The sequence below is a fragment of the Odocoileus virginianus genome, chromosome 27, assembly GCF_023699985.2.
Source record: "Odocoileus virginianus isolate 20LAN1187 ecotype Illinois chromosome 27, Ovbor_1.2, whole genome shotgun sequence".
NCBI lineage: Eukaryota > Metazoa > Chordata > Mammalia > Artiodactyla > Cervidae > Odocoileus > Odocoileus virginianus.
In genome coordinates this window covers 35497259-35522948 of record NC_069700.1, presented here as the reverse complement: position 1 = coordinate 35522948, position 25690 = coordinate 35497259, and the positions used below count along the sequence as shown (strand labels likewise).

Below are 25690 nucleotides of genomic sequence, written 5' to 3'. Positions count from 1 at the left end.
CCCCCTCGGTACTGACTCAGCGCAGCACAATCGCCTGCCCCCTCGTCCGTCCTGGAGGACAGGAAGGGAGAAGGAGCACCTCTGGGGCCATGGCTGAGTCCCTGTCCGTCCCTAGACCTGCTCTCCTCCTCCTCAGGCTCCTGGCCCAGGGAGGCCCCCGGCAGAGCTGAGAAGGGCCCAGCACCAGGGGTGTGGGGGATGCCAGGCCCTCTTGGAGATCAGAACTGCTGGTCGGGTCAGCTGACCCCATCTCTGGCCACCTGAGTGAGCCTTCTGGGGGGCTGGACCTGGAGCTTGGGCTCCTGGGGTGCCAGCGTCACTGCTCTGGTCTCCCCAGTCTGCCCAGAGCCCCCTAAAGCCCACTGTGTTCAGCCACGGGACTCCTCATCTGAAGCCTCTGAGCCCTCCTTTCCCATCCCCCACACCACCCGGCCCGCTGGTACCAGGACTGCCCTGCAGGACAAGCCTCAGGCTGGGCCAGAGGCAAGGCCGCCTGACTCTGCGGCCCCTGCTGTCCCCACAGCCGGCGGGGAGGTTGCGGTGCCTCCCCTCCCTCCTGCTGTGCCGCTGACCCCTGCTGGCCACCCTTACATGCCCCTGAAGACCCCCCTCCCTGCCCAGGCATCAAGTCATAGGGCTTGAATACTCCCCAGGACAGGGAGCTCATCACCCCCAGGCAGCAGCCTGCTCCAGGCAGAAACGCTTCGGCTTCTGAGGCAAGTCCTTTGTCGTGAGCTGACATCTGAACACTGGTTAATTCCATCTGTTTACACATTTTCATCATTCTCATCATTATTAATACTGTCTACGTACCAGCATGTTGCAGTATGTCAGCGAACACTTCAACGCTTGTGGAGTTGGTGCCTGTGTCAGCTCCATTATATACTGATAGACGGGAAACCTGAGGGCCACAGAAGTATGTCACACGGCCAGGAAGTCACAGAACCTGGGCTTCAGATCCAGAGGCCAGGCCCTTGCCAGCTAGGGGTGTGCCCATCCCAGTTCCACCATCTGCTTAGCTCCCCTCTCCAGCATGTTCTTACTTCTCTGCCAGGGGCCACTACCTCTCCCCCAGACCCTGTAGATGGATCAACTCCTCCTCCAGGAAGTCCTCCTGAGACAGCCAAGGGTTATGGAAGGAACCCTCTTCCCCAGGTATCTTCTAATAGAGGAAGGGAGGGGTTAAGGGGTGGGAGAGAGGTGCCTTATTCAGGGTTCTCATGGGTCAAAAATCTTGGTTAAGCTTTAACCAAGAGCTTGCCTAAAACAAACAAACAAAACAATATGAAAAAAAAAAACTAAAAAAAAAAAAAGAGCTTGCCTAGTGTCATGCCATCTCAGTAAAGGGCAAGACCTTCAAACTCATCTAGTTCCATCCATTTATTCCATGCTAGCATATCTGTTGTGTGCCCATGTAGTCTCTGCTTACATACCTCCAGTGACGGGGGGGTTCATTATCTACCAAGGCAGTTCAAGGCTCAAAATATCGAGGGCCTTCCTTCTCCTAGAGAGCCAAGGTTTGTCTCCTTGAGGTTTCTGTTCACAGGCCCAGCCCTGGCCCTCATGGGTCATCAGAACTAGCCTAACCCTCTCCTTATGATGTTTGGAGCAAGGGACCATATTTCTGCTGAGTCTTCTCTCAGCAAAACCCAAAAGAGGGGGCCAGTAAGAGATCCCTCAGAGAAAATGAGAGGTGCCCACCGGATGGGAGTGTGACATCCCACTCCCAGTCCTCAGCTGAGCTGCCAGAACTCTGGGCCGGACTGTGTTAGCTTTGGAGTGGAGGGCGGAGAGAGTTCTTGGAGTAATCCACCCACATGTGCAGCCCCCCACCACTTTGGGAAGTCCCAAGCCTGACTCTTGCTGGGATGTGTTTAAAGGGAGAGGCTGCCTGGGGTGCGCTGGCCCCAGGAAAGGAGAGACAGAAATGGGGACCTGATTACCAGGTGGACAGAGAAGAGGGCAATCAGGCTTGAGATGCCTAAAATGTACCTGCCCAAGAGGACGGCCTGACCAAACAGGCTTCATACTCATGTGCTCTGACTCCCAGTCCCACTAACCTCCAACCTGAGTGGTACACCTTTATTGATGCAACTACAATCGACTTCTCCACTGCCTCCCGTAGACCTGAGCATCAGCCTGTGGTCCCAAACCCCTGCTGGAACTTAGCCCCGGCCCCCTCTGCATCCCCAGTTCTGTGCAGTCAGGCCTGTGGTCCCGAGTGCTGGCATCTCATTGCCTTCCTCCTGCGAGTTGCTATTCCTCGCCCATTCCTCTGCACATGAAGGCAGGGCACAAATAAATCAATAAAACCAAAATAAACACGTTTGTCCCTGTTAAGTTTCATCTTGTTAGATCCACCCCATCGCTCCAGCCTGTCAGCTTCCCTTTAGATCCCAGCTTTGTCATCTGGCATATTTGCCATCATCTCCCCAACAGTGTGGCATCTGCAAATTTGACAAAGTCCATGGAGCGTGTGTGTCTCAGACGAAGCCCCCTCCCCCAGCTGGGTGGCTGGAGCACAGTTGTGCACAATCGTGTGTCCATACACGCACGCGCACACATACACTTTTCTCTCGGTCTGGGCCCCATCAGCCACCTTCAAGATCCTGGGAAGGGGAAATCCTTGGGTACCTGTGCCCCCACCAAGGACCTGGCACTTGGCAGACATTGCTGTGTGTGTGTGGGGTGGGGTTGGGACACTCTGGGGACCTCTGCACCTTCTAACCTCCCTTGGCCATTTTTCCATCAAACTCTGACGTGCCTACGCCCTGCCAGCCTCTTCCACTGAGGTCTTGGGTCTCCTGGACGGCTGTGCGGCCCTCCCTGCCCCCTGCTAAACGTGCAGCGCCCCCTCCTCCAGGTTGTGATGATGGCTGCTGGCGTGGAGCCAGCCCGACTGCCTGGGGTGAGGACTCCTTCTCCCCCGCACCTGCTGGGCACCAGCCCTCTGATCCTTCTCTTCAGGGGACCCCAGACTTCGTCTTTGCAGTAATTGCATAGCAGGGGTAGCCAGCTCAGAAAGATCCAGATCCTCACTGCAGAGGCCTGCTGGACACCGCGTTGACAGAATGAGAAAAAACTCAGGGCCTAGACTGACCTTCCAGAATCTTCTAGTCCATTCCCAGCCTCCAGGCACTGGATGTTGGATTGGCGGGGTAGAGGGGTCAGGCAGTGGCCTCCTCCTGTCCTACAGTGACCCCAGCTTCTTGTTCTTCTCTCCAGGAAGGTGGCGAAAGTGAGTTACGTGTATCCTTCAGCTGATGCTAGTAACAAACATGCCCCCCTGATTCCTGGTGGCTGGCGCCAACACACAGCAATTTCTTACACCATCACACAGTGGGTCTGCCCGAGATCCAGCCAAGGCTGTTGTTTCTCCAGGACTCAGGGTTCCGCAGTAGCACTGAACCAGCTCCTGAAGCCCCTGCTTCCCAGTGCCATTGCCACTTTCATGTCATCGGCTAAGGCGAGTTACATGAAAGTGAACGTCGCTCAGTCGTGCCCGACTCTTTGTGACCCCATGGCCTATACAGTCCCTGGAATTCTCCAGGCCAGAGTACTGGAGTGGGTAGCCGTTCCCTTCTCCAGGGGATCTTCCCAACCCAGGGATCGAATGCAGGTCTCCTGCGCTGCAGGTGGATTCTTTACCAGCTGAGCCACAAGGGAAGCCCATGGTCAGGCCCAATTTTCAAAGAGAGTAGGGAAGAGTGATCTTTTCTTTGGGCAGGAATTTTGGCAAATGGCCTCGGTGATTCTTCTGCCCACTAGCAGATCCTGTCCCCCAGAGGGGCCTGAGTTCCCACCTTACCACTTGCATGCTGGCTCTCTGAGTCCAGCGTGGGCTGTTTTTACCATTTCCACCCTACCGTCTGTGTGCCCAGGGTGTGGCCCTCATTTCTCGAATTTCTGCTCTGCGGTGCATGTCCTGTCTTTTCTCTTCTGGTCTCCATGTGCCACCCCTTCCTCTGAGAGGTCTTCCTCCCACCTCCTGCCTGAAGAATCCTGAGGACACAGGAGCCTGGCAGGCAGGGTTGCAAAGAGTTGGACACGACTGAGCAAGTGAGCACACACCTCCCACCTCCTATCGCCAGTGCTGCACGTGGGGGTGCGCTCTGGCCCAGGGGCGGCCCAGAGCTCCATCCCCAGTGGCTGGCCAGGAGGTGGGCCCCACTCCCATCAGTCTCAGCCCTTCCCATCCCTCCCTCCCTCTGGTGTCTCAGCAGCCAGGTGGGGGAGCCCTCCGAGAACATGTGGCCACAGCCAGGCCCCTGGTGCCTGTCTGGATCCTGATGGAGCTCAGAGGCCCCCTCACCCTTGCCTCTCCAGGGACTGGCTTCTGTGAGCTCATGCGCACTCCTGGTGCCCAAATTTGTCTGAGCTTGTTTTTGTCACTTCCAGCTATAAGACACACTCCTGGGGACCTTGTCCATACCTGTATCTGTTCTATCATAAGCAACAGACCACCCAAAATGTAGTGGTTTTGTGTGATAAAATTTCATAGAAACACACACACACAGCATGTCAGACTGGTGAGACCTAAATAAGGTCCGTATCTGGGTGAGTAGTTACCCTCTCAAGGTCAGTTTCCTAGTTTGTACAGGGTACATGATGCTGTGGGGTTGCTGGGGGAGGTGGGTTGAAGGGTACAGGAGAAATAGCAATACTAGTTTTGTAACTGTGAGTCAAACTATTTCAAATGAACAATTTATAATAATAACACAGGGACTCTCCTGGTGGTCCAGGGGTTAAGACTCCACCGTTCTGCTGTAAGGGGTGCAGATTTGATCTTTGGTTGGGAACTAAGATCCCCACATGCTGCACGGCACAGCCAAAAAATTAAAAAAGCGAAAACAACAGACTTAGTAGCTTAAGACAACACCAGGCGTTTACTCCTGATCCTGCGATTTGGGCACTGCTGGATGGGGACGGCTGATCTCTGCTCACCTGGGGCTGGGGCACCAGCTGAGATGCTGCACCAGCTGGGGCTGGCGGGCATCTGTCTCCCCACAAGGTCTCTCCAGCAAGGCAGCTGCGCCTCTTTACGTGGTGGCTCCAGGCCCAAGAGGGTGAAAGCAGAAGTGACAAGGCCTGCAATGCCTCCAGCCAAAATTAGCCTGTGTCCCCCTGGCCACGTTCCATTGGTCAAAGCTGACCCAGGGCCAACCCAGATTCAAGAAGAAATACCACTTGGATGCATGTTTTCTGGGTTTAGCGTGGAATGTTCTTCCATGAGATGGAGGAAGTGGCAGAGAACCTGTGGCATTTTTAACACATGGCCATCACTGATGTATCAGGAGCTTCTGAATTTGCCTCTGGGGGTCTGGTCCAGCCTCCTCACTAGGAATGTGGGGATGGAGGCTGGAGAGTGGAGAGGGGGTCAGCCACAAAGAGGGGCGTGGGTTTAGGAGCAGAGCTGGACTGCTAACCCAGCTCACCCCACATCACCCCAGGGACGCCCCAATTTCACACAGTGCAGCTTCACTAGCCTGGCATCACTGCTTGGGATTCTGTTTTGCACGTGCTGGTGTTTGCAATCAAAAAGTTCAGCGGCCCTTCCAGTGTGCTTAAATTAGTCCCCACGGAAACCAAATCATTTCATTTGCAGAGAAGGGCTTAATTGCAAGGGGAACGAGGCAAAGGGAATTCTGTTGCCTGTTTTCATTGAAGAAAATTACTGTACTTTCCCCTGTCTTCCTTACTAAACAGAAGCAGCTTAGAAATTGGGCTGTAATCACCAGTGATACCTCTCCTACCCTCTCTTCTCAGAGCCTACTCAGCAATTCCCGGCTCCCGAGACCTTACTCCAGGTTGTTCCTGCCCACCCACCTGGCAGGGTAGCCTGATCCCAAGTCCTGGTGCTGGGCAGCATCTCCCTGGTTTGGCTGGAGTCTCTCCTCACCCCTGTGATGTTGAGAGGATTGTCTGCAATGTTACTGGGGCCTCAGCCAGGGACTGGCCCACACACTTGGCAGGAAGAAACACCTCAACTCTTTCTTCAGAAAACACATGAAGTGGTCTTCTCTGGCAGTCCAGTGGTTAAGACTTCACGTTTACAATGCAGGGGGCGTGAGTTCGATCCCTGGTTGGGTAATTAAGATCCCATATGCCACAGAGTAGGGCCAAAAAAAAAAAAAAGAAAACACATGAAATCTGCTCCAAGCTCCTACTCACCAGGGCCGCAGAGAAGTTCCATTTTGAACGAAGGGCGTCCTCATGAGTGAGCATCTTATGCAAATCCTAGGGCTGGTCATGTATGGAAGTGAGAGTTGGACTATAAACAAAGCTGAGCGCCAAAAATGGATGCTTTTGAACTGTGGTGTTGGAGAAGACTCTTGAGAGTCCCTTGGACTGCAAGGAGATGAACCAGTCCATCCTAAAGGAAATCAGTCCTGAATATTCTTTGGAAGGACTGATGTGGAAGCTGAAACTCCAATACTTTGGCCACCTCATGCGAAGAAGTGACTCATTGGAAAAGACCCTGATGCTGGGAAAGATTGAAGGTAGGAGGAGAAGGGGAAGACAGAGGATGAGATGGTTGGATGGCATCACCAACTCAATGGACATGAGTTTGAGTAAACTCCGGGATGTTGGTGATGGACAGGGAGGCCTGGCGTGCTGTGGTCCATGGGGTCTCATAGAGTCGGACATGACTGAGCGACTGAACTGAACTGGGGGCTGGTCTGCTTTAGTGCCTGGCAGAAGGTAGGGAGCCTGGGCCATCTGCACCTTCTGCTGTGGGCTGGCAGGTCCCTGGGGCTCGGTCTCAGAGGAGGAAATCCAGCAAACAGACCCCCTCTTGCCTGGGGAAGCTGGTTCCCTCTCTGCTTCTCTGCCCGAGAGCCCCACCCTGGCTCTGAGACTCCAGCCCGATTCCCTCTGTGGCCAGTGTTTCCCTGGGGAGGCGCTATGGGCCCTTTCGGAAGCCAGGAAGCAGGCTGGTAACCTGCAGCAGGGAGGTGCGTGAGGAAGCGAAGTGTGTAGCACTGCTGGTGTTGAGCCCAGAGAGTGTGCAGTGTGGGGTGCAGCCACAGCTCCCCGTGGGGATGGCAGTCTGGAGATCAGGGTTGGGAGAGGCAAGAACAGAGGCTCACGAGGAGCGGTGGGCCTGGGGAGGGCCGCGAGGGGTGGGGCCTGAGTAGAGGGAGGAGCCTCCAGGGTCTCCGTGAGGTCCCGGTTGTTTGTCTGGAACAAGGTGGTTCCATTCCGTTCTGGCAAACCCTCAGCAACACAACAGTTCTGAGCACAGACTCCCTTCTTTGGAGAGGAAAAGAGAGGCAGGCCGTCTAGGTTCACACCCTGGCTCCGTTACCTTCCTGACCTCTCCGAGCCTCAGTGCCCCCCCAGGAGGGGATAACACCCGCCGCCTGGGGGCATCATGAGCGCATCATGAAGCTATCATATGCTGACTAATTGTATCATGTCTTTTAAAAGAACTTCCTCTGCTACAGGGATACGCTGATTAGCCCGAGGTGGTCCTGAGAAGGCTGGGTGCCCACCTCTACCCACTGGAAACAGCACCAGGCGGCATGCTGCCCCTCACTCACCGCCTCCTCCCACCCCGCCCCCCTTCCCGGGGACCCTCTGCTCAGATCCTTTTCTCTCAAGCTTGCTCCGGGATGCGCGTGCAGAGCTGACCCGGCTGCCCAAGAGGTGCTGCTTGGAGACGTTGGGCTGACTTCTGAGTCAGGCTCTCGTGATCCCCGCTTTTGGGGGAGGCCGACAGGATAATGGATTTGAGTCCACACACCTGCCTCAACAAAAGGGTTTTTTGTTTTTTTTTTGAGGCTCAAAGTCAACGGTGTATTAATTAAGGGGGAACAGCTGCTACCGCAGTTCTTATGATAAGTCAGTGACAAATGGCTGTGTTTACCTTTTTCCCAAGCAGAGACTCTGGAAGGTGGCCTGGAGCTCCTGGGTGGATGTCCACGGGTGAGATTTGTGGGGTGCACCTCTCCCTCCCTCAGCCATCAAGCTTCTTTACTGGTGCGCCCCAAGCCCGAGAGGGCCGTTCGTCACCGAGGACAGGGCTGTGGCCTGGGGAGCCGGGGAAGGGGCCAGCGGAAACTTCTCAACAGCGGGCCCCCCCCCAATAGATGCCCTCAGAGCCCTTCGTCAGGCAAACCCCACCGCCTCGTGCTGTTCCTAGTGAAATGAGAGCTGCTAAAAGGGGGGGGGGGGGCTTGGCCCTTCAAAGCTGAGAAAGGCAGCAGAGCTGAGTGGGGCTGCCTGCAGGACTGAGGATGTTGCTTGCCCGCCTGGGGCCTTTGTGCCAGGCGCTCTCCACCATAAAGGAAGGGGCTGGGCGGCGGGGGCCTTTTGTTATTTCTTTTATTTTGATCTTGCTCCTGTTCTCCAAACAGCTTCACAGAAATAGAACCTCGTGTTAGCTCCCTTCTCAACTTAAGACAAAACATGGCAGTGGGGAAAATCTTGCACTGAAAACCAGAAAAGGGAAGATGGGTTTGTTTTTTCCTGGGTTGTATTTCTGGGTCCTTGACTATCAATTTACCCGCCGAGTTTCCAGCTGATGGGAGGATGGCAGGATGGTGCTAACCTGCCAGTCGCACCCGTTGGCCGGGCAGTGGGGCGGCCTTCCCCCGAGGCTGACAGGAAGGCCCACTGCACGTGGCGCTGACCCCCACTGCTAGCAGCTCACCCACGGTGCCCCAGGGTACAGCCAATGCTGGTAGAGAGCGGTAGGACCCCAAAGCCCCCCCAGCAACCCTCTGGCTCCATTGGGGGCACTCCCACACATCCCCTGAGCTGTGTTCTCCCCAGTGGCCAGCCCCGAAAAGACAAGTTTGCCATCAATGTCCACTTCCTGCCTCTCTGGGAGTCACCATCAGTGGCCGAGACACCCTGTCCAACCTCACCCAGCTCTTTCTCCCCCTCCTACGGAAGGTGCTCAGCACCTCTGGGAGCCTCTGGGGCTTCGAGGGAGGCAGAAATGGGGCAGGAGAAAGCGGCCCCCACTCCTTACTACCCAGAGCCCAGGCACGTATCTTTTGAGTTCAGCCTGCAGGGCAGCGTCGTCACACTGTGTTATAAAGTGGAAACTGAGGGTCCAAGGTGTGTGATTTGCCTGAGGCTGCTCCCGCCTTCTCCTGCAGACCATGTCTCCCTGGCCAGCGCTTAATAACTCTGCACGTTGCCTCTCCTTACACATTGCTTTGAGGGGAGAGGAAAGAACCACAGACGAGAACCACATCCATTTTTAATAAGTATTTATTTATCCAACAGTTTCAGCCCTGATAGTGAAGTCTGCTGCAGTTTCTTCTGGCTGGAGCCTGCTTATGAGACCTGCTTTGCCACGGGGCAGGCGCTGGGATTCCAGGCCCGCCCATCACCCCAGACATCAGAGGAAATGAGAGAGTATTGCTCAAATGAGGGAGACTGGTGCTTTATTAAGGAAACAAAAAAGACCAGTAAGACCAGAGAGAGCTGCTTAACGCCTTTTGGAGGCAGCTGTTCCATCTCCTCGGCTCACCCCCTCCACGGCCCGCCGCGGACGAGAGCCTGTGGGGATGCAGCTCAGCCGGAGGGGCCCCCGGCCCTGAGCTCATCAGGCCCCTGCGAGGGTTTGGGGGTGCTGGGTCGGCCTCACCCCTACCTGGAACCCAACAGCAGAGGTTCCAGCAAATCGCCCCGGGGTGGGGAGGTGGGGTGGTCACTGTCAACTCAGCGATCCTCACCCACCGGGAGTTCCAGGCTCCTCGGGGCCACCCAGCTGGCGGCAGCCCGACTGGCCTCTCTGGAGGGTTCCTTCCGGGAGGTCACCCCACCTGCTCAGGCCCCCAGCCAGAGCGGGGGCGCGCCTAGGCCGTGTCTAAACAGTTCTCCTGGGGTACTTAGTTCTAACTTCCAGCCCCTTCCCCTCGGGATCACAGGCCCCACCCAGCTCAAGGAGGCTTTCTCCCTCACTCCTGGGATCCCCAGGAACACCCCGCGAAGGCACATGACCAAGCTGCTCCCCGCGCCCTGCTGCCCCAGCCTGCCACCCCAAACCACCTCCCGCAGGTGCGGTGGGCCCACCAGGCGCACACTTGCTCTGCAGGGGCTCATGGCCCCTGCGCTTTTATTTCTTCGTGAAAAACCAACCCCTCTCCTCTTTCTGCGAGCAACACTGGGCAGAGCGGATCGGCCAGATGCAGAGGCAGCTGCCCCCTGTCTCCTTCCCTTGCCCCCTGAGGACGCTCACGTTTTCCCACAGAGCCCGTCTCTGCAGAGTCTCACACCTTTGAACCAAGGTCAGGAGGCGGGTGAATCAAGGCAAGTGTGAATTCAGCACCAGCAGGGCGTGGCCCTCTCGCATCCCGGAGTGGACTGGCCTGGGACAGACTGATTAGGTACCAGCCCCCGCCCAGGGTTTATCGCTCTGAGTCAGAGAAGGAAGAGGGCTTAGTCCATCTCCACACCAGCATATCTTCCCCGGCCACGCGGTGGGACTCAGTCTGGATCCGGGATTCGTTGGAGGCCAGGAACTCCACCGCCCGGTCCCACACCCGCTTCATGCGCCTCCTGTGGAGACGGGGAGGGGAGGGTCAGGAGGCCAGCCGGCCCAGGGCTGCCAAGGGAGCTGGGCTGTGGATGCCCTCTGTACCAAAGCTGGGAGCACACCCCGAATTTATCTATCTGAGGGAAGAGTGGTCAGGTGCTAACAGGACTCTTGCAGAAGAGAGAAATTTCATGAGCCCAGAGAAATGCTTCCTCAACCGTCTCTGCTCCAAAAGCTTTCAATTAAAGGGAGCTGAAAGGGGCTGCAGCCCCCCCACTGCAGTTGTCCAAGTGGGAAGACTCTTGCTAGGACTTGATACTGCGGCAGGCCCACCGCCCCCCTCCAGTGCGGGCTGCATTTTAATGTCTCGTGTGGGCTAATTAGAGAGTGACCACTGGGCTGTTGAGTCCAGACTCCACAGCACTTCAGGGGATGGGGCTGAACTAAGCCTGCAGCAGGGGAGGCCTGGACATTGGAGCTGCCTGTGGAGACAGAGCCCCCAGATTGGGCCGTCTTTGCAGTGACCAGAGCCCCTGCTCTTTGGGGTCCCCGGGGCCCTGCACCCCCTCAGACAGCCTCCTATTTCCTCTGCTCCTCTAGACCAGAGAGGAAGATCCCAGAGTGGTGGGGGAGGGCTGCTCTGACATCTACCCTTTGGTGAGACCCAGCCTCATGTCTGACTGCAGACCACTCTCCAGCACCCCAAGCATGCAGTGAAATGTGGGGGTGTGTGGAGCAGGGCGTTCAGTGGGGAGCGCAGATGGAGGGAAGCTCCGGAGGTGGCCCCTGACTCAGGAGGCAGAGCGGGGTCTCGGGGCTTTCTTCCAGGGGGGGTCAGGTCCAAACTCCTGGGCTGTTCAGCAGTCCTCACTTGGCTGGTCTGGCCCTGGCCACAGCGCGCCGAGGACTGAGACCTCACAGCGGGCTCCTGAGCTGGGAGGGACGGTGGCCTCACTCAGCCCCTTCCCGGGCCGCCCGTTACCAAGTGATGAACAAGCTGCCCCGCGTGCCTCCCTGAACAAGCTCTTCAGACCTCCCTCACCGCCCACAAGCAGGCCCTCTCCGCAGGGCAGCACACCCACTGCAGAGCTGACTGGCCGCCTGTGTCCCCGTGAGCCAAGGGCTCGGCTGCCCTGACCGAGTGGCCACCAGCGGCCTCCCCGAGAGCTGGAGGGCTGCGGGGTCTCGTACGGGGGCCCAATGGCTAGGATAACTGGTCACCCTATACCGTGTCGGTCCGCGGGAGGCTCCTGGGCCGGGGTGGACGTGAGGGCCTCAGCATCCTCACGTCGGAAAGGGGCCTGTGCAAGCTCTGCTTCTCCAGCTCCTCCTGGACGGACAACCAGAGCCCGGCACCGGGAGCAAAGGCCCCAGCCCACCGCCTCCGAGCAGGCTCCTTGCCGTCCTTATGCCTCAGGGTTCTCAGCTGTAAAGTGGGGTCCTCGCCGTTCCCCCACCCAGGACCATGCTTGAGGGTGGAGTGCGAAAGCTGCACCCATGGAGGGCTCAGAGCGGCGCCCAGCCCGCAGCAAGCAACCAGCGAGGGGGACTGCTTAGCACCACCCGAGAGGGCGGCATCTGGCTGGAGAACTGGGCAGAGTCTGAGCCCACACTGCGGTGGGCCCTCCCTGCTGGCCACCTCCTGGGACTCTCCCCTGATTCGAGCCCACCCCTGGTTTTGTCAGGGATCCATCCAGCATCTGCAGCCCACAGGGACAGAGGTCCCGGAGTTGTGCATGAGCGGCTGGCCAACTCCTCCCACGAGCCGTGAGCCCATTCACTGCTGCGAAACGCTGTTTCCAAGTACAGGCGTGTGCATTTGTGTATGGGAATTGGACTGTGCTAGCTTAGGTAAGACATGTTTCTGACTGTGCATCATGGCTAAAGTCGTATGAAAAACAACCTCCTCTTCCTCGCCAGTAACTGATTCAAGGAGAGATGAGTCCCTGGCCAGTGGGACCTCAGAGCTGTGTCCCTAGTGGCTTCTGGGGATGCTTTCCCTTGCTCAGGAGAGCGGCAGGGGGCCCACCTCCCCTCCGCCGGCTACACGGCCAGCGCTGCTCTGCCTGTCAGCCACGACTCTGCGCCCACGTGGACCTCCCGCCAGCTGACAGCATCCAGAGGGCAGAGCAGGAGAGTCCCAGAGCGGTGGAACCAGAGACCTGACCGTTCTGTCCCTGACCTCCATTCGTGGAGCCCCATCAGGCCCTTCCCCGCAGAGCCACTCAGGGAGGAGGAGACCGAGGACACGCTGTGCAGAGAGGCAACGCTAACAGCGCTGCAGTCTCCAGAGCAGGGGGACCACGCCTCTGCACCGCGCGTCCGCATTCTGCCCTAACGAGTGATGGCAGGGGGCAGAGGTGGGGATGGAGCCTCACGCCGGGACCCCGGGGCTGACGGCCCCCGCCCTGCACGACTCCCGCGGCGCTCAGCGAGGTCTGCCTGGAGACTCACCGGCTCTGTGGCGGGATCAGGGTGTCGCGCACGTGCAGGATGCCCACGTAGGGGTAGCGCTCCATGTCCTGCTCCCAGTCCACGTAGTGGTCCTGGACCACGTCTGCAGGACAGAGGGTGCTGTTCAGAGCGAGGCCCCTCGGCAGGGGGGCCAGCAGCCCTCTCCCGGGGGCCACACACCTATGATCTTCTTCACCATCTCATACATGGCCTGCTCCTCCTCTTCCAACTTCCGCCACCGGTACTTCAGGAGGATCAGGAGCCCCCACAGGAACGCCAAGCCTGGGAGGGGACACGGCCTGGTTAATCCCGCCCGTCCCTTTCCCCGGCCAGGAGCCCATTGGCTCTCACGGGGCAGGTGGCTGTGCTGGAGGCCAAGGGGGTGGCGTCCCTACTGTGTCAACCCGGCTAGCAAGCAGGAAACGGAGGATGGGAAATGCGGGGTCAGGGAGGAGACAAGCTATTAAGTGGTCATCTTCCTCCTGCCAGCTGTCACAAGAGCGGCGTCCTAGTCCTCCTCCTAGCCTCGTCTGGGGCTTTCATCTTCTCCCTTGTGAACCAGAACTCGCATTCATACATATATACATGCCAGGCCCTTTGTATTCGAGATGCTGCTGCCGATAATGATGTCTGTGCCTGCCTGCGTCGGGAAGGGAGCCGTGCGCACGCCCAGATGGCCTGTGATTTGTAAGCCGGCTCTCTCTGCAGAGTCAGGCAGCTTCTGTGACATGGGCTTTCGCCTTCAGAGACACCCCAAGGTCTCCGCTCAAAGGCAGCCACTGATGTCAGGAGACTCCCCTTTGCTGCTCAGCGCCCTGGGCCTGGCTCACTTTCATCAGGTGTCTGCAGCTCTCCAGCAAGTGCTTACATTGTTCAGGGAGTAAAATCAGGCCAAGCTCCAGCTGCGTCTTCCCCGCCACGCGGCCTGCACTCTGGAGCCCCGGGAAGGACGGTGCCCAACTCCAGCCCAGGCCAGGTGCCCCTTTGGGATGCTGATGGCCCCCACCCCACATCAAGATTTTCTAGTTAACCTTTGTGCGCCAGCTGCCGGGTCTCCAAAGGAAAGCCGACCAGGACAGTGGTGGACCGGATCATTTCCGTTTCACTAGACAGGCCTCAGGTTCACTGGGCAGAAATGAACTCTGCGGGCCTGGGTTTCTAGACCTTGTCTCCCGTGCCCCAAAGTGTTGCTGAGCCCCGGGGTCGGGGCAGGGGGACAGGGTGGCAGGACTTACACCAGAAGAAGATGAGCACGTTGGTTACAGCTGTGAGCAGGGCGCGGCTCAGGCGGCAGCCAACACCCATGCGGGGCCGCGAGGACTCCAGGCAGACCACCTTGTCCACCGTGGTCACCAGCTCAGACGGGTCCTCCCCTTTCAACCTGAGACGGGACACAGGGCTGTAAACAGGCTCAAAAGCCCCGAGGAGCCACCGTAGAAGTCTCCCTTTCAGCAGAAAGAGGAGGAAGGAGGGGGCTGGGAAGCCTCCACTTGCTGATAAATAGGCTTGGTACCCTGACTGCACTCTTTCCAGAAATTTCCCACGTTGGCTACTTAGAAAGAATAAAGCTTTAAAGACGGCAGCAGGCTTGAACCCCTGCCGCTAAAGTGACGCCCCCCTCTGTTGGGTCGTTGACAACCCCTCTCAGCGTGTGGAAGATTAAACTGTAAATTGGATTCCCACCTCCCAGCACAGAGAAATGGAAATGTTTACGGAATCGCTGGCTTTGCGAGGCATGGGGAGGGACTGAAAGAGTCTGGGAGGGGGTGCTTCTCCTTGGCGATGAGGAGGCTTGTCAGCTGTTTAAGTGCAGAGGCCACGGGGCGCCACAAGGCCCTGGAGCACGAAGAGGACCGGCTCCCAGAGGCCAGACCCCAGCCCCAGCGAGGGGGGCAGTGGGACGCTGGGAGACGCCACCGACCCCCGTCCTTCTAGGAAGTGACAAGTCCCTGCTCTGGACGGCACAGTGAACGGCTGGTTCACTTGAACTGTCGGGATTTCTCATGACCGACTTCTTTTTTAAAAAAATGTTTTACGTTGAAGTATATTGATTTACAATATCACGTCAATTACTGCTGTAGAGCAAAGTCCCGCGACCTACTTCTAATGCTTGTCGTGGTGGCCGGGCTCAAGCCAGGCTGCCCCCTCCAACGGGAAAAGGCGGTGTCATCATTCGTGGGTTGGCAGCTTCAGCGTGTGCTGCCGAGGATAAAAATCCGTGTTCTTTGCCTTTTCTAACACTCGGGAAAATCACTCAGCCACTCAGGGAAGCTTTATTATTATTATTTTTTAAAGCCAATGAATTCTAATGCCATGCATCCAGTTATCAAGCTTCAGGCTCAGCTGCCCGAGGGGCTTCTGCTGGCTGCACTGCTGATGGAATTAGTAATTTGAGTGGATTAGAGAGGAAGAGAACAAAACCCCAGAGTGTGCTTTAATATCAGCAGCTGTAACCTGAACAGAGGCCTGACAAACCCTGAGGAGTGGGGGGTGCCGAGGCAGGGTCTCCCCAGCAGGGGACTCCCGAGTCTGCAAGTGGCTGGTGCCCCCACCCCTGGGCTGAGGAGCCGGTCGGGGGCCTTGCAGGAAGGTGAAGAGGGCACTGTTTCTGCGAATCATGCTCGCCAGGGACAGAACAGGCCAAACCGCCCAGCTGGAATAAAACCCGGTCTCTCCATTTACAGTTTCCATACTGAGTGAAACCATACAGAATTGCCTCATCTGCAAATGAAAACTAACACCAAGGAAAGACAGAGCAGAAAAATGCCTTCTCCAGCAAACCACAGGGCCCAGCCTGGGTTACTTGAAACAGGTGTAGCTGGACTGCCAGGCAGTCACCCTGACACCTGGATTTTCGCGTCTCATCCTAAACTGCTCCTTCCGTGGCATTGCTGACCCTTCTCTCTATGCTGCCCAGCTTCAGGCCTGGCCCTTGACGACTCAGCTGGGAGACCTGGCCTCCACCTCCGGACCCCAGATGCCAGAGCTGCCGGGCAAGGACAGGGTCTCACTCACCAGATGCCCACGTCCTTGTTACTGCTCAGTATCCAGGTCAGCGCGGCTTCAAACTTGGTGGAGGAGCTGCTGGTCACGTTCTGTGGGAGGGGGCAGGGAGATTAGCGCTCCATCTAGGCAGAGCAGCGGGAACACAACGGTCCTGCTGGGTTGAGGAAGCCCCCTCCGTGTCCCCCGCGTGCCCCCAAGCCCTGCTCCGCTAAACGCAGAGCAAACTGGCGGGATGGCGATCTGGGGCAGATGATCCCAGAGAAGCAGCTGTTGGAGGAGGTGATGAGGAAGTGTGCACAGGAAAACGGGGCAGGTCTGCGGCAGCCAGAGGAATGCAATTTCCTCAAGGATGGCGGCGCCAGGCCAGAGAGCTGGCAGCTCATTTGGAGGGACGTGGAAGAAAACGTGGGGGTGGGAGCCCTCCCTGCGGCCACAGCTGGCCGTGTGGCCTCGGGCAAAGGCCCTCCCCTCTCCGGGCCCCAGCTGCCTCATCTGTGAAAGGAAAGCTGGACGAGGTGACCCCTTGGGTTTCTGCCAGTTCCAGAAACCTACAATTCTGTCATCCTGAGGCCACATCGAAAATCAAATACACCCAAAGCAACCCACACGGTGATCCTGAGGGGAAGTGGAATGGCAGGTGACATGTCCTAAACAAGCTGCTGCGAGAGGAAAATGAGCCAGAAGAGTGAACCCAGGGCCACTCCGGGAAGGGGCAGGGCAGCGGCCCGGCCAGCTGGAGGGGGCAGCAGGTCAGGAGCGAGCTGCCTGCAGGCCGGCCCCAGCTCTCAGCTCATCCTGGGCCCAGTCACCCCACTGCTGCCTTAACTTCAGGGAGCTGAGCACTCAACTGCGTTAAAAAAAAAAAAGAACTTTTTTTTTTTAAAAACGGGAAAGCAAACAAGCCAAAAAGCAAACACAAAATGAGGAAAATAAAACAAAACAAAACACAGGGCTTGAAAGATCAATACAGAAGCACCAGGACCTCCGGGGAATGGACGCACACGCCAGCCTACTTACTGCTATATATTCCTGGGCTTCCATGACAGGAATGCACTTGCTCTTTAGCTTCTCTGGATTTCCACATTCAAAATTACCTAGGAGGGGGAAAAACACACATTCAAACACAAAGAGGTGAAAAAAATGTACCTGGCAACCGACTGAACACGGCAGCAAGAATCAAGCCATCAGCTCTGACGGGGAGCGTGTGGCCCGCCGGCCCTGACAGCTGTGGGGCATCTTCACTGTGCAGCAAGATCAAAAGCCACTTAGCTTGGATCGAGGCCAGATCATTAAAACCTGACCTGCAAAGCAGTGCAGCGATTTGCATTAAATGACTAAAAAGCTGCCCAATACCAAGGCCTGTTTGCAATTGATCCCTAAAAGGATCAGACAGATAGCTCTGGAAGGTACTGGGATGGGACTATAAATAGACACAGACTGGGAAAAAGAAAGGCAGGGAGGCCACTGCACTGCAGGGTTTCTGACTCATGGCACAGGCTGGTGACCTAGAATGCCAGGTTTTGAGGGGCCCTGGGGAGCGATGGCCAAGGAAGAAGAGGTGTCCGTGTGCTGGGACCCCGGCCCGGTGCTCCAAAGCCCTCTGCCGAGCACCCTGGGCAGCCGGCTCTCACTTAGGGTGGAGCTGGGAGCCTCGCCCTTCGTCCGGCCCAGGCTTCCAGGCCTGGCCCATGGACCAGCCCATCTGAAAACACCGCAGCCACTGGGGCCTCGTTTAGCCAGAAGGCTGGCCCTGGGGCCCCGCCATAGCCCTTAGCTCCCAATGGCCCGCTGTGGCTTACCCGCCAGCAGCTGCTTTGCCACGAGACCCCGCGGGAGCAGGGACTGTGCGACGCTGGGCCTTAACCCCTCAACGGCCTGACTGTCCTCAGCCTGGCACACACAGCCTGGGCCCCAGAGGGCCAGTCTGTATGTATGTGTCTGTGTGCTGGGGAGAGAGTGGCTGAAGATAACATTACAAAATCCTGAGAATGAACTGAAGCCTGCTCCTCGTCCCCCAGCAGCCAGATCTTCTTACTTCAAAGCTGGCCTCGTCCTTCCAGGCCCCCCCGAGACCCAGCTGGCTTCTCCCGTGCTCCCGCCCGACCCCAGACTGCTCTGCCCTGCTTAGGGCCGCTGGGACCACTGCCAAGGTCTCCTGGTTTCCTCCTCTCCCCTTTCTCATCCACGTTTGGTCAAGCTTTAAAATGATCCTGCTTAGATGACTCTTCCACTCAAAGCGCTGCCTTCCTGCACCTGGCTCCCTGTCAATCCCCTGCTCCAAGCCTCCCTGCCTGCAGGATGGAGCCGCAATGGCCTGGCAACCATGGCTGACTGGGTGAGACTCACTCACACTCCCTGTTTCTCCTTCCTCATGCAGCTAACTGCTTCCATCCCCGACTCTGCCTCTTTGGCCCTGCCTTTCCCCAACAAATACGTACCTAGTCCCACCTGGACTTGAAGGCCTGGCACAGAGGCCCCCTCCCCTGTGACACTTTCCTGACTGCTCCAGCTAAAAGACACTGTGCCTCCCATAACTTCTAGCCTCTTGGTTCCCATCCACCAGCATTTTATATCACCCCATGGTCAGCAGGGTGGGTGGCCTGTCTCTTCTACTGGACCACAGTCTGTGGACAGGATCCTTGAGTCACCTTGCATCCTGCAAAGGCCAGCTCAGTGCCCTGTCCATAGCTGACCTCCAACAGGAGGTAGGGGATGGAGTACGGCCAGAGAGGCTGCACTCCTCTGCAGCCTGTCTCAGTGAGAGGCAAACCCTCAGAAGACAGCGGGTACCAGGCCCCCTGCTGACAAGAGCCAGGAGCACACAGGAGGATGGGAGGGGAGAACTGCCTATTAGGATCCATAGTTTAAGAGCGGAGCTCCTCAACGTTACCTCCTGGGGGCCTCAGTAAACCTCAGACTTTGATGCAATAGGTTTGAGATGAGCCCGAGATGCTGCATTTCCAATAAGCTCCTGGGTGACACTGATGCTGCTGTCCTCGGACTACAACTGAGCCACAAAGGTTTCAAACACGCCCTCCGGCCAGAATTTACACGCCACACACCTGGGCTGTAACTGACCATGATGCTCTGAGCCCCAACCCTGCCTTTCCTCCAGGGAGCTCACAGAGGCCCCCGCGACCAGCCCGGTCCCCCACAGTCAGGAGGGAGGAGGTGCGGAGCTGAGGCCCACAGGCTTGGCCCCGAGGGCCGAGTATCAGTCCACTCAACCTTGACCTCCCGGCGACAATCTTAGACAAGGGCTGGCCCTGCAGGTGAGCGGCGCCCCTCGAACCTCCCGCAGACTGACGTCTGGTTTTTATGATGAGGACCCTTAACACAGGCACACGCCCTGAGCAGGACCCATGTCATCAGTGGTTCTGAGAGCCTCCTGGATACCAGGAGAGGACACAGTATAATGGTGCCACCTCGGGCCTCAAGGAACATGTTTACCAATGGAAACAGTGGCAGAGATTCCGACGGCGGCATTTCCATGGGGTGTCTTGGGAGGGGGTGGAGAAGGCCCTCCTCTAGGGAGCAGCACTTGGTTTTCATTTAGTTAAGAAAACAGACCTAAGATCACTCAGTCAAATGGGGAGACTGAGGCCCTGAGATGTCAGGGACTGGTCCAGCATCCCACAGCCAGGGGGGACACTGGGATCCATGACACCAGGACCCTGGAGGGCAGGACGGGCCTGAAGGTGCTCGGTCCACCACCCAGACCACGTGCTGCCTGCAGAAGCCTCTGCGCCTGAGCAGGCCGACCTGGGACAGGGAGGCCCTCCAGGTCGGGAGTCCTAGACTCTGAGACGGCCTGGGGCCAGGTCCCTTCTAACACAGCACGGACCCCCCAGAACACCAGGTGGAGGGTGCCCCAGAGCACGGGGCAACCTGCTCAAAGGCCTATGCATGCGCCCGGACCCCCGGGGCCTTCAGGAATCTGCGTTTTGCTTGGCTGCAAGGCTTACACGGGATGTGCCTGTGGGGGACGTGGGGAAGGTGAGGCATGTCTTCCGGGAGACACCCACGGCTCCTCGGCCTTGGCCCGCAGCCCACTGAGAAGGCGCGTGCCTGGGGAAACGTACTCACCCGCCTGGATGGCCAGGAAGTTGTACAGCTCGTGCAGCAGCTCCAGCAGGGCCGCCTTCTGCTTGGCCTGACAGAACTGGAAGGGCACAGGACACGCGGTCAGCAAGGCGCGTGGGCGAGGGGCCTGGCTGCCTGCCGTCATCTCCTCAGCCAGCCCCGAGAGCTAGGCCGCAGGGACAGCCCAAAACCAAACACCCAAAACCACGACGACAGCAAATGCTGCCAAGAGGTGGGCCCAGGAGTCGGGTCGACAAATACCAGGTTGACTGACTGCAAAGAACGCCATGGAAGCACAGGCAGACTGACGGCAGACACGGCGACAGCCGAGGGCCCGACATTCTGCAGGCTCCCAGGCCCCGGCGCCCGCTGGGATAAAGGCCACTAGCCGTGGGGGGGCGGGCGGCACCCGCCTCCTCGGAGGGCAAAGCCAATGCCGCACGATGCGGTCTGGTCTCCCCCGGGGACGCTCCCGTCACGTTTTTGGAGAGTCAAGTATCTACAGTCTGCCTGTGAGTTATCTACTTTGTGTATTGCCTGCTGCAAATGTTTAATCTTAGATTCTTCTAGAAATGGAAAATTTAGAGGAATCTAAGCTGTCGGGAGGAAAATGTCACCTGTGGGAAGAGGCACACCTGTGCACCCACTCCCGCAGCACTCGTGACAGCAGGGACACCATTCAGCTAGACTCGCTGCATTTAGAACATGTAAAAAGGCTGCTTTTCTTTGTGCGTGGATGACAGGCTGGGGTGCGGAGTGGTCTCTATGTGAACCCTGAATCCTTACCACATCCCTCCCTGTAACCCGATTTCTCAGCTGAGTGGCCCAAAGTTTAGAGACCAGAAGTGGCCACTAAGATCCCATAGCTCGTAGGTGGAGGAGCCGCATGGGAGTGTCGCCAGTGGACTCCAAGCGCACTCCCCCGCTCCAGACCGCTTCCAGGCTGTCACCCGGCACAGCCCTGGACCGGAAGTCAGAGGTCTGGGCTCTAGACCGGGCTCTGCAGCTAGGCAAGAAACCAAGATCGTTTTCCTTCTCGGGGCTCATGTGCTGCCCTGATCCAATTTGGTTTTGAATAGTCTCAGCTGCCGAGCTTTGTCCCTTCATGTGGCCTAAAGGCCCTAATGACTTAACAAGGTACCAAACGATGTAACCAAGATGTACGCACGAGACTATGAATGTCCAAAACAACTCACGTGCCTACTGGCAGAGTCAGAAACCCCAACTACTTTTTAAAGACGATTTAATGATATTGACAAAGCTGATAATTGTCAAATATAACTAAATATACAGAGATCCCAATTCTATAAACACATACATACACAGAGAGAGAAGGTAGGAGGAGAAGCTCCCCAAACATTAATGGTGATTATCTCTAGGTGTCAGACCCAAGGGTGATTCTTGTCCTATTTTTCGAACTTGCAACACATCATTGTCACAATTGTGAAAATAAGCAGGAGCAATTATGCTGTTCTGAACTCACAGACATTTAGGCAAAGCAAGGCTGAAAGGACAGGAGGTACCAGACCATGTGACAGCCTGATTGAGATAACACACCCACTGCCAGCCCATCCCTAGGGTTTCCACAAGACAAAAGCAGAAAGCATGACAAGACTTGCAGAGAGCTGAGACGGAGGAAAAAACACCTGTCTCTAAAACCCAAATGCCCCTCTGGGTTTTGGGTGAGCTCGAGCCACAGAAAGTGTGAGGCTTTCAACAAGAAACTCACTCAAACTGAGAAGTGTCCCCTGAGCTGCCTGCTCCCACGCGCATCCTCCCCGAAGGCTGAGCGTGCCCCACAGAACCCAGCACCGAGCCCGCAGGGAGCCTGCGATGTCCTGGGCGGGGACCCGCCTGGCCAGGCGGGGGCACGTCTTCAGCGAGGAGCTGGATGGTGCGTGATGGCTCACGCACTGTGGATGAGTGCATCCCCCCACCGAGGATGACCCAGGAGGGAATCTGCCCTCCGTCATGGGTCTGACGTACTCACAGGTGTGCAGGGCCAAGAACAGAAACCAGGGAACCTGTTTCTAAATAGAAGACAAGCGAAACTAGTATCGCCAGAGAAGTCTCGCAGAAACGAAATTTTTGTTCCCGTTTGTTTTCTGTCTTGAAAAGTCTAGTTTCCCCTTCTGGCCATGTTTCTGGGCCACTTCCTTTAATCATCAACTGCAGTTTTTACGATAGAAGGCAGATTATACTTATTCTGAGTCTGTTTTTATAAAACAGTAGGGAAGCAAAGATATCTGGTGGATGAAAGCAATAAATACGTGTAATAAAAACACCCCCAAATATGACACAGCAGAAGCCGAAGAGAAATAAAACCGCTTGTCTGCATCAGGATGCCACTTCATTAACGTGGGTAACGTGGGCCTGGGGATGAGTGTGTGTGACTCCTTTCCCGGCCTTCTCCCCCTGCCCCCAACTGCCAGAGATGTGCCCTGAGGGCTGGGGGAGGCCTGGAGTTGCACACTTAATAATTAGACTACTAAGTCATGCCCTCTGGCAGCACAAGGCTCTGCCTGGCAGGATTTATGACTTGAAAATTTACAGTCTCTATCTTCCCCAGACTACTACCTGTACTGGTGGGCTCCCAGCTCCTTGCTAATGCCATTTTCATGACTCGTAAATGGACAGGGCGGCTCACCGTCCCCAAGTATTATTTGTAGGGAACATTAAAGTGTCACAAAACCAATCTATAGACTAAGAGAACTAACTCCACTTCAGATGTGTTTAAAACAACCCCTTGATGATGTTTCAAATCAGAACAGCACTTTCAGAGCCAGAGAGGAACGACCTGAGAATGTGGAATTGAGAACCTGGCCTCCTGGCACTTAAAAAGCTGCCCGCCCTCTCTCCCAAAGCCAGGGAGCTTGAGAGGTCCCTCAACCACCACCCACCACATCCCCCCCCAGACAGACTTAGGCAGAAGATCAAAGTCCTTGATGCTGCGATTGATGGGAGAGCTCCTATAACAAGTCAGGGGTTGGATCTTGGGAGCTCAAATTCTGTTTCAAGTACTCCTTCACTGCCACAATTGAGTCTGACACGTACATCACAGAAGACGATATGGTTCTGGTACGTTGCAGGAAGCACTCCTGAAAATGATCCTTTTATGATCTTTTTCTGGGCAAGTTTACCTCCCAATGGAGGCTAATGTCCTTGGGAGGAATAGTGAAAGCTAGAAAAACTCAAACTCACCTCATCTGTTTTTGTCTCACAGTCCACTGGCAGTAATTTCACTGAGACCAAGAAAAGAAATAGAGGAAATTAAAAGTGTGGGTTTTGGAAAAGGGTACAAAAAGGGATCATTCTCAAAATTCAGAGGAAGTAAAACATTATCAACAAAAAGGTGGGGATTAGAAGGATATCCTCTAAATGAAGCATTTTAAAAATGTAGGCAGTAAAATGTAAAGGGGTTCTCAGTCCTGGATTAAGAATTAGGACACCTGTTTTCTAATCTCAGGGGAAAATGATTAGCCACAGGATATCGGGTAACTACTCACTTAACCACTCTGAACCTCTGGTTTCTTCATCATAACATGGGATCACTAAAGCCTTCCTAGCTTAATTTAGACTCATTGTCAAACAAGACAACATATATGGTGGTTCTATAAACTGTAAACAGTGTTATGTTAAACATGATTAATACCATCATGGGAGGCGAATTCCAGGTAAATTCCCCGTATTTATCCAAGAGCTGTTGCTTAAAGTATCTCAGCAATGACAGTATACTGTTTTTAACATCACCAATGTAGTTACAGTTAGAACCAGTACAGTACCATGACACTCCTGGGTCTATTTAATTTCTCCAGCAAGTGGACAACCTGCTCTCGTAGTCAAGAAATTATCTGAGTGTGTGCGTAAGTCTGGGATCCCCGCGCCCACAGACTTCCTCATACACCCAAATATCCATCTGCTGCAACGGCTAAGACATAATTTACTTTTCCCTGCATTTTGTCTGTTCATGCTAGGCATGGAAAAATGTGGCCTGGGCTCAAGGCTAGGAATAGTATTAATCACATTCGTTCTTTGTAAAGAATATTAAAAGCTGGTGAACTAAAGGGTCACTTTATACTTAAATTTATACAGAAATGATCGCTCTGCTGTTTCCTATTAGCCTAGAGCCTAGAGAATTCTGGAAGAAGCAAATTTCCCTTTTAGAAAACACACAGATCCTTAACTATTCGTTAACATACTGTATCTGGCAGATCTCATTCTGCCCTGTCTCATCACAGAACAAACTGGACAGAGGCATGGCTGGGAATATCCTTGAGTCACAGGACCCTCTCTTAACACATTCCATGAAAGTGCTGGAAACAGTGGTAAATGCCACCATTTACATCAGTTTAAACTCTTTAAAGGCTCTCGCACGCCTGTCTGGGGCAGGATTCATATATCTCCTTTTGACATCCAGTGGGTCCCCTGGGCCAAAGAAGAGGAGGATGTGGTCTTTTTGGTGCTGCGAAGCTGGGACCCCAATCAGAACCTATCTCTGAGCGGGTGACCTGGGGCACTAGCATGTGAATGAGCAAGAAATCAAAAGAGAGGGCAGAACTCAAAAGGAGTGGGGGTGGGCCTTTAGAGGGTTGTGTTAGAGGGCTTTCTCTAGAGAGGGAAAAGTAAAAGTGACTACGGAAAGACTGCTTCCAGCACGTGGTGGGAAGAGAGGGCTAGGGCCGAGAGTAAGAATAGGAAGGAGTGAAGACAGAAATGATTGCAGATGCAGGAATCCCACAGCTGGAGGAAGGAAAGTCTTAAGTCTGGAGGGAAGAAGTTGGCTAGAGGTATCTAACAGGCCCGGGACGTGCGGCCTGGCGCTGAGAGGCCCGGGGGTCGTTTCGGGGACACCCGCGCGCCCAGCGCCCTCCCCTGCGCCGGCCCGGGACGTACTGTTGTCCTCCGCCTCCTGCGGCGCCGAGGGCTTGCCCATCTTCACCCAGAGGATGCCCAGGAAGACGAGCAGCAGCCCCAGGCTGGCCCAGAGCAGGAGCCGTGACAGGCAGCGCTCCAGCCGCCGCCCCGCTTCGGGCCGGGCGCGCGCCGAGGCCGCCGGGCTGGCTCTCGTCGCCCGCAGGCCCGGGCGCGGGTCGGGGCCAAGGAGGGCGGAGGGCGGCCGCGCCGAGGCTGGAGGCGCGGCCCACCAGCGCCGGAGCCCGGGGCTGGCGCCTGGCGAGGTCCTGCCGAACGGCCGGCCGTCCTCGTCCTCCTCGGAGCTGCCCCGGGCCGAGGCGCGGCGTCTAAGCGGCGCGGGGCGGGCGAGGCCGCGGGTCCCGGGCCAGGAGGCCGCGGGGGCTCCGAGGTCGCCGTAGGCCCCGGGCGTCGCGTAGGCCGGGTCCGAGACCGGCGGGGAGAGCCAGGGCTCCGCCCGCGGGGAGGCCGCGGCGGGCCGGGCGCGCAGCGGCGCCTCCTCGCGCAGCCGGGCCTCCTCGCCCCGCGCCCGGGCCGCCTCCCGCGGCCGCTCCTCGCCACGCAGCCGGGCCTCGCCGCGCAGGCGGCGCAGCTTGTTGCGGTAGACGTCCCGGGTGGTGTCGGTGATGGGGCCCGGCTGGAAGCCCAGGGCCTGCAGCTCCCGCCGCAGCTCCAGGTCCGACAGGCCGGCCATGGCCAGGACACCGCCCCCGGCGCGCGCCGCACCCGGAACTGCTCCCG

General features: G+C 56.6%; 1 protein-coding gene across 2 annotated transcripts; it reads right to left on the bottom strand.

Annotated features, from left to right (window-relative positions):
• Positions 1-9207: 9207 nt before the first annotated feature.
• LEMD2 (LEM domain nuclear envelope protein 2) lies at positions 9208-25690 on the bottom strand. 2 transcript variants are annotated; one of them, XM_070456594.1, is made up of 9 exons: positions 24932-25686; positions 23240-23280; positions 20042-20117; positions 16973-17049; positions 15965-16044; positions 14185-14330; positions 13130-13231; positions 12950-13052; positions 9208-10518 (listed from the first exon to the last, which is right to left on the bottom strand). In XM_070456594.1, the coding sequence occupies exons 1-9, from the start codon at positions 25641-25643 to the stop codon at positions 10368-10370; spliced, it is 1488 nt and encodes a 495-aa protein (XP_070312695.1). In that variant the 5' UTR covers positions 25644-25686; the 3' UTR covers positions 9208-10367. The 2 variants fall into 2 exon arrangements, with proteins under 2 accessions (XP_070312695.1, XP_070312696.1); XM_070456595.1 differs by lacking the exon at positions 13130-13231 and having other exon boundaries at positions 24932-25690.

Excerpts from the sequence above, each read along its gene's own strand:
- LEMD2 (XM_070456594.1), bottom strand. The coding sequence starts at position 25,643 with ATGGCCGGCCTGTCGGACCTGGAGCTGCGGCGGGAGCTGCAGGCCCTG. Across the intron at positions 20,118-23,239 it reads GTGAGACAAAAACAGATGAG|TTCTGTCAGGCCAAGCAGAA; the intron begins GTGAGTTTGAGT and ends GTGCCCTTCCAG. Across the intron at positions 13,232-14,184 it reads CGTGCTCATCTTCTTCTGGT|GCTTGGCGTTCCTGTGGGGG; the intron begins GTAAGTCCTGCC and ends GTCCCCTCCCAG.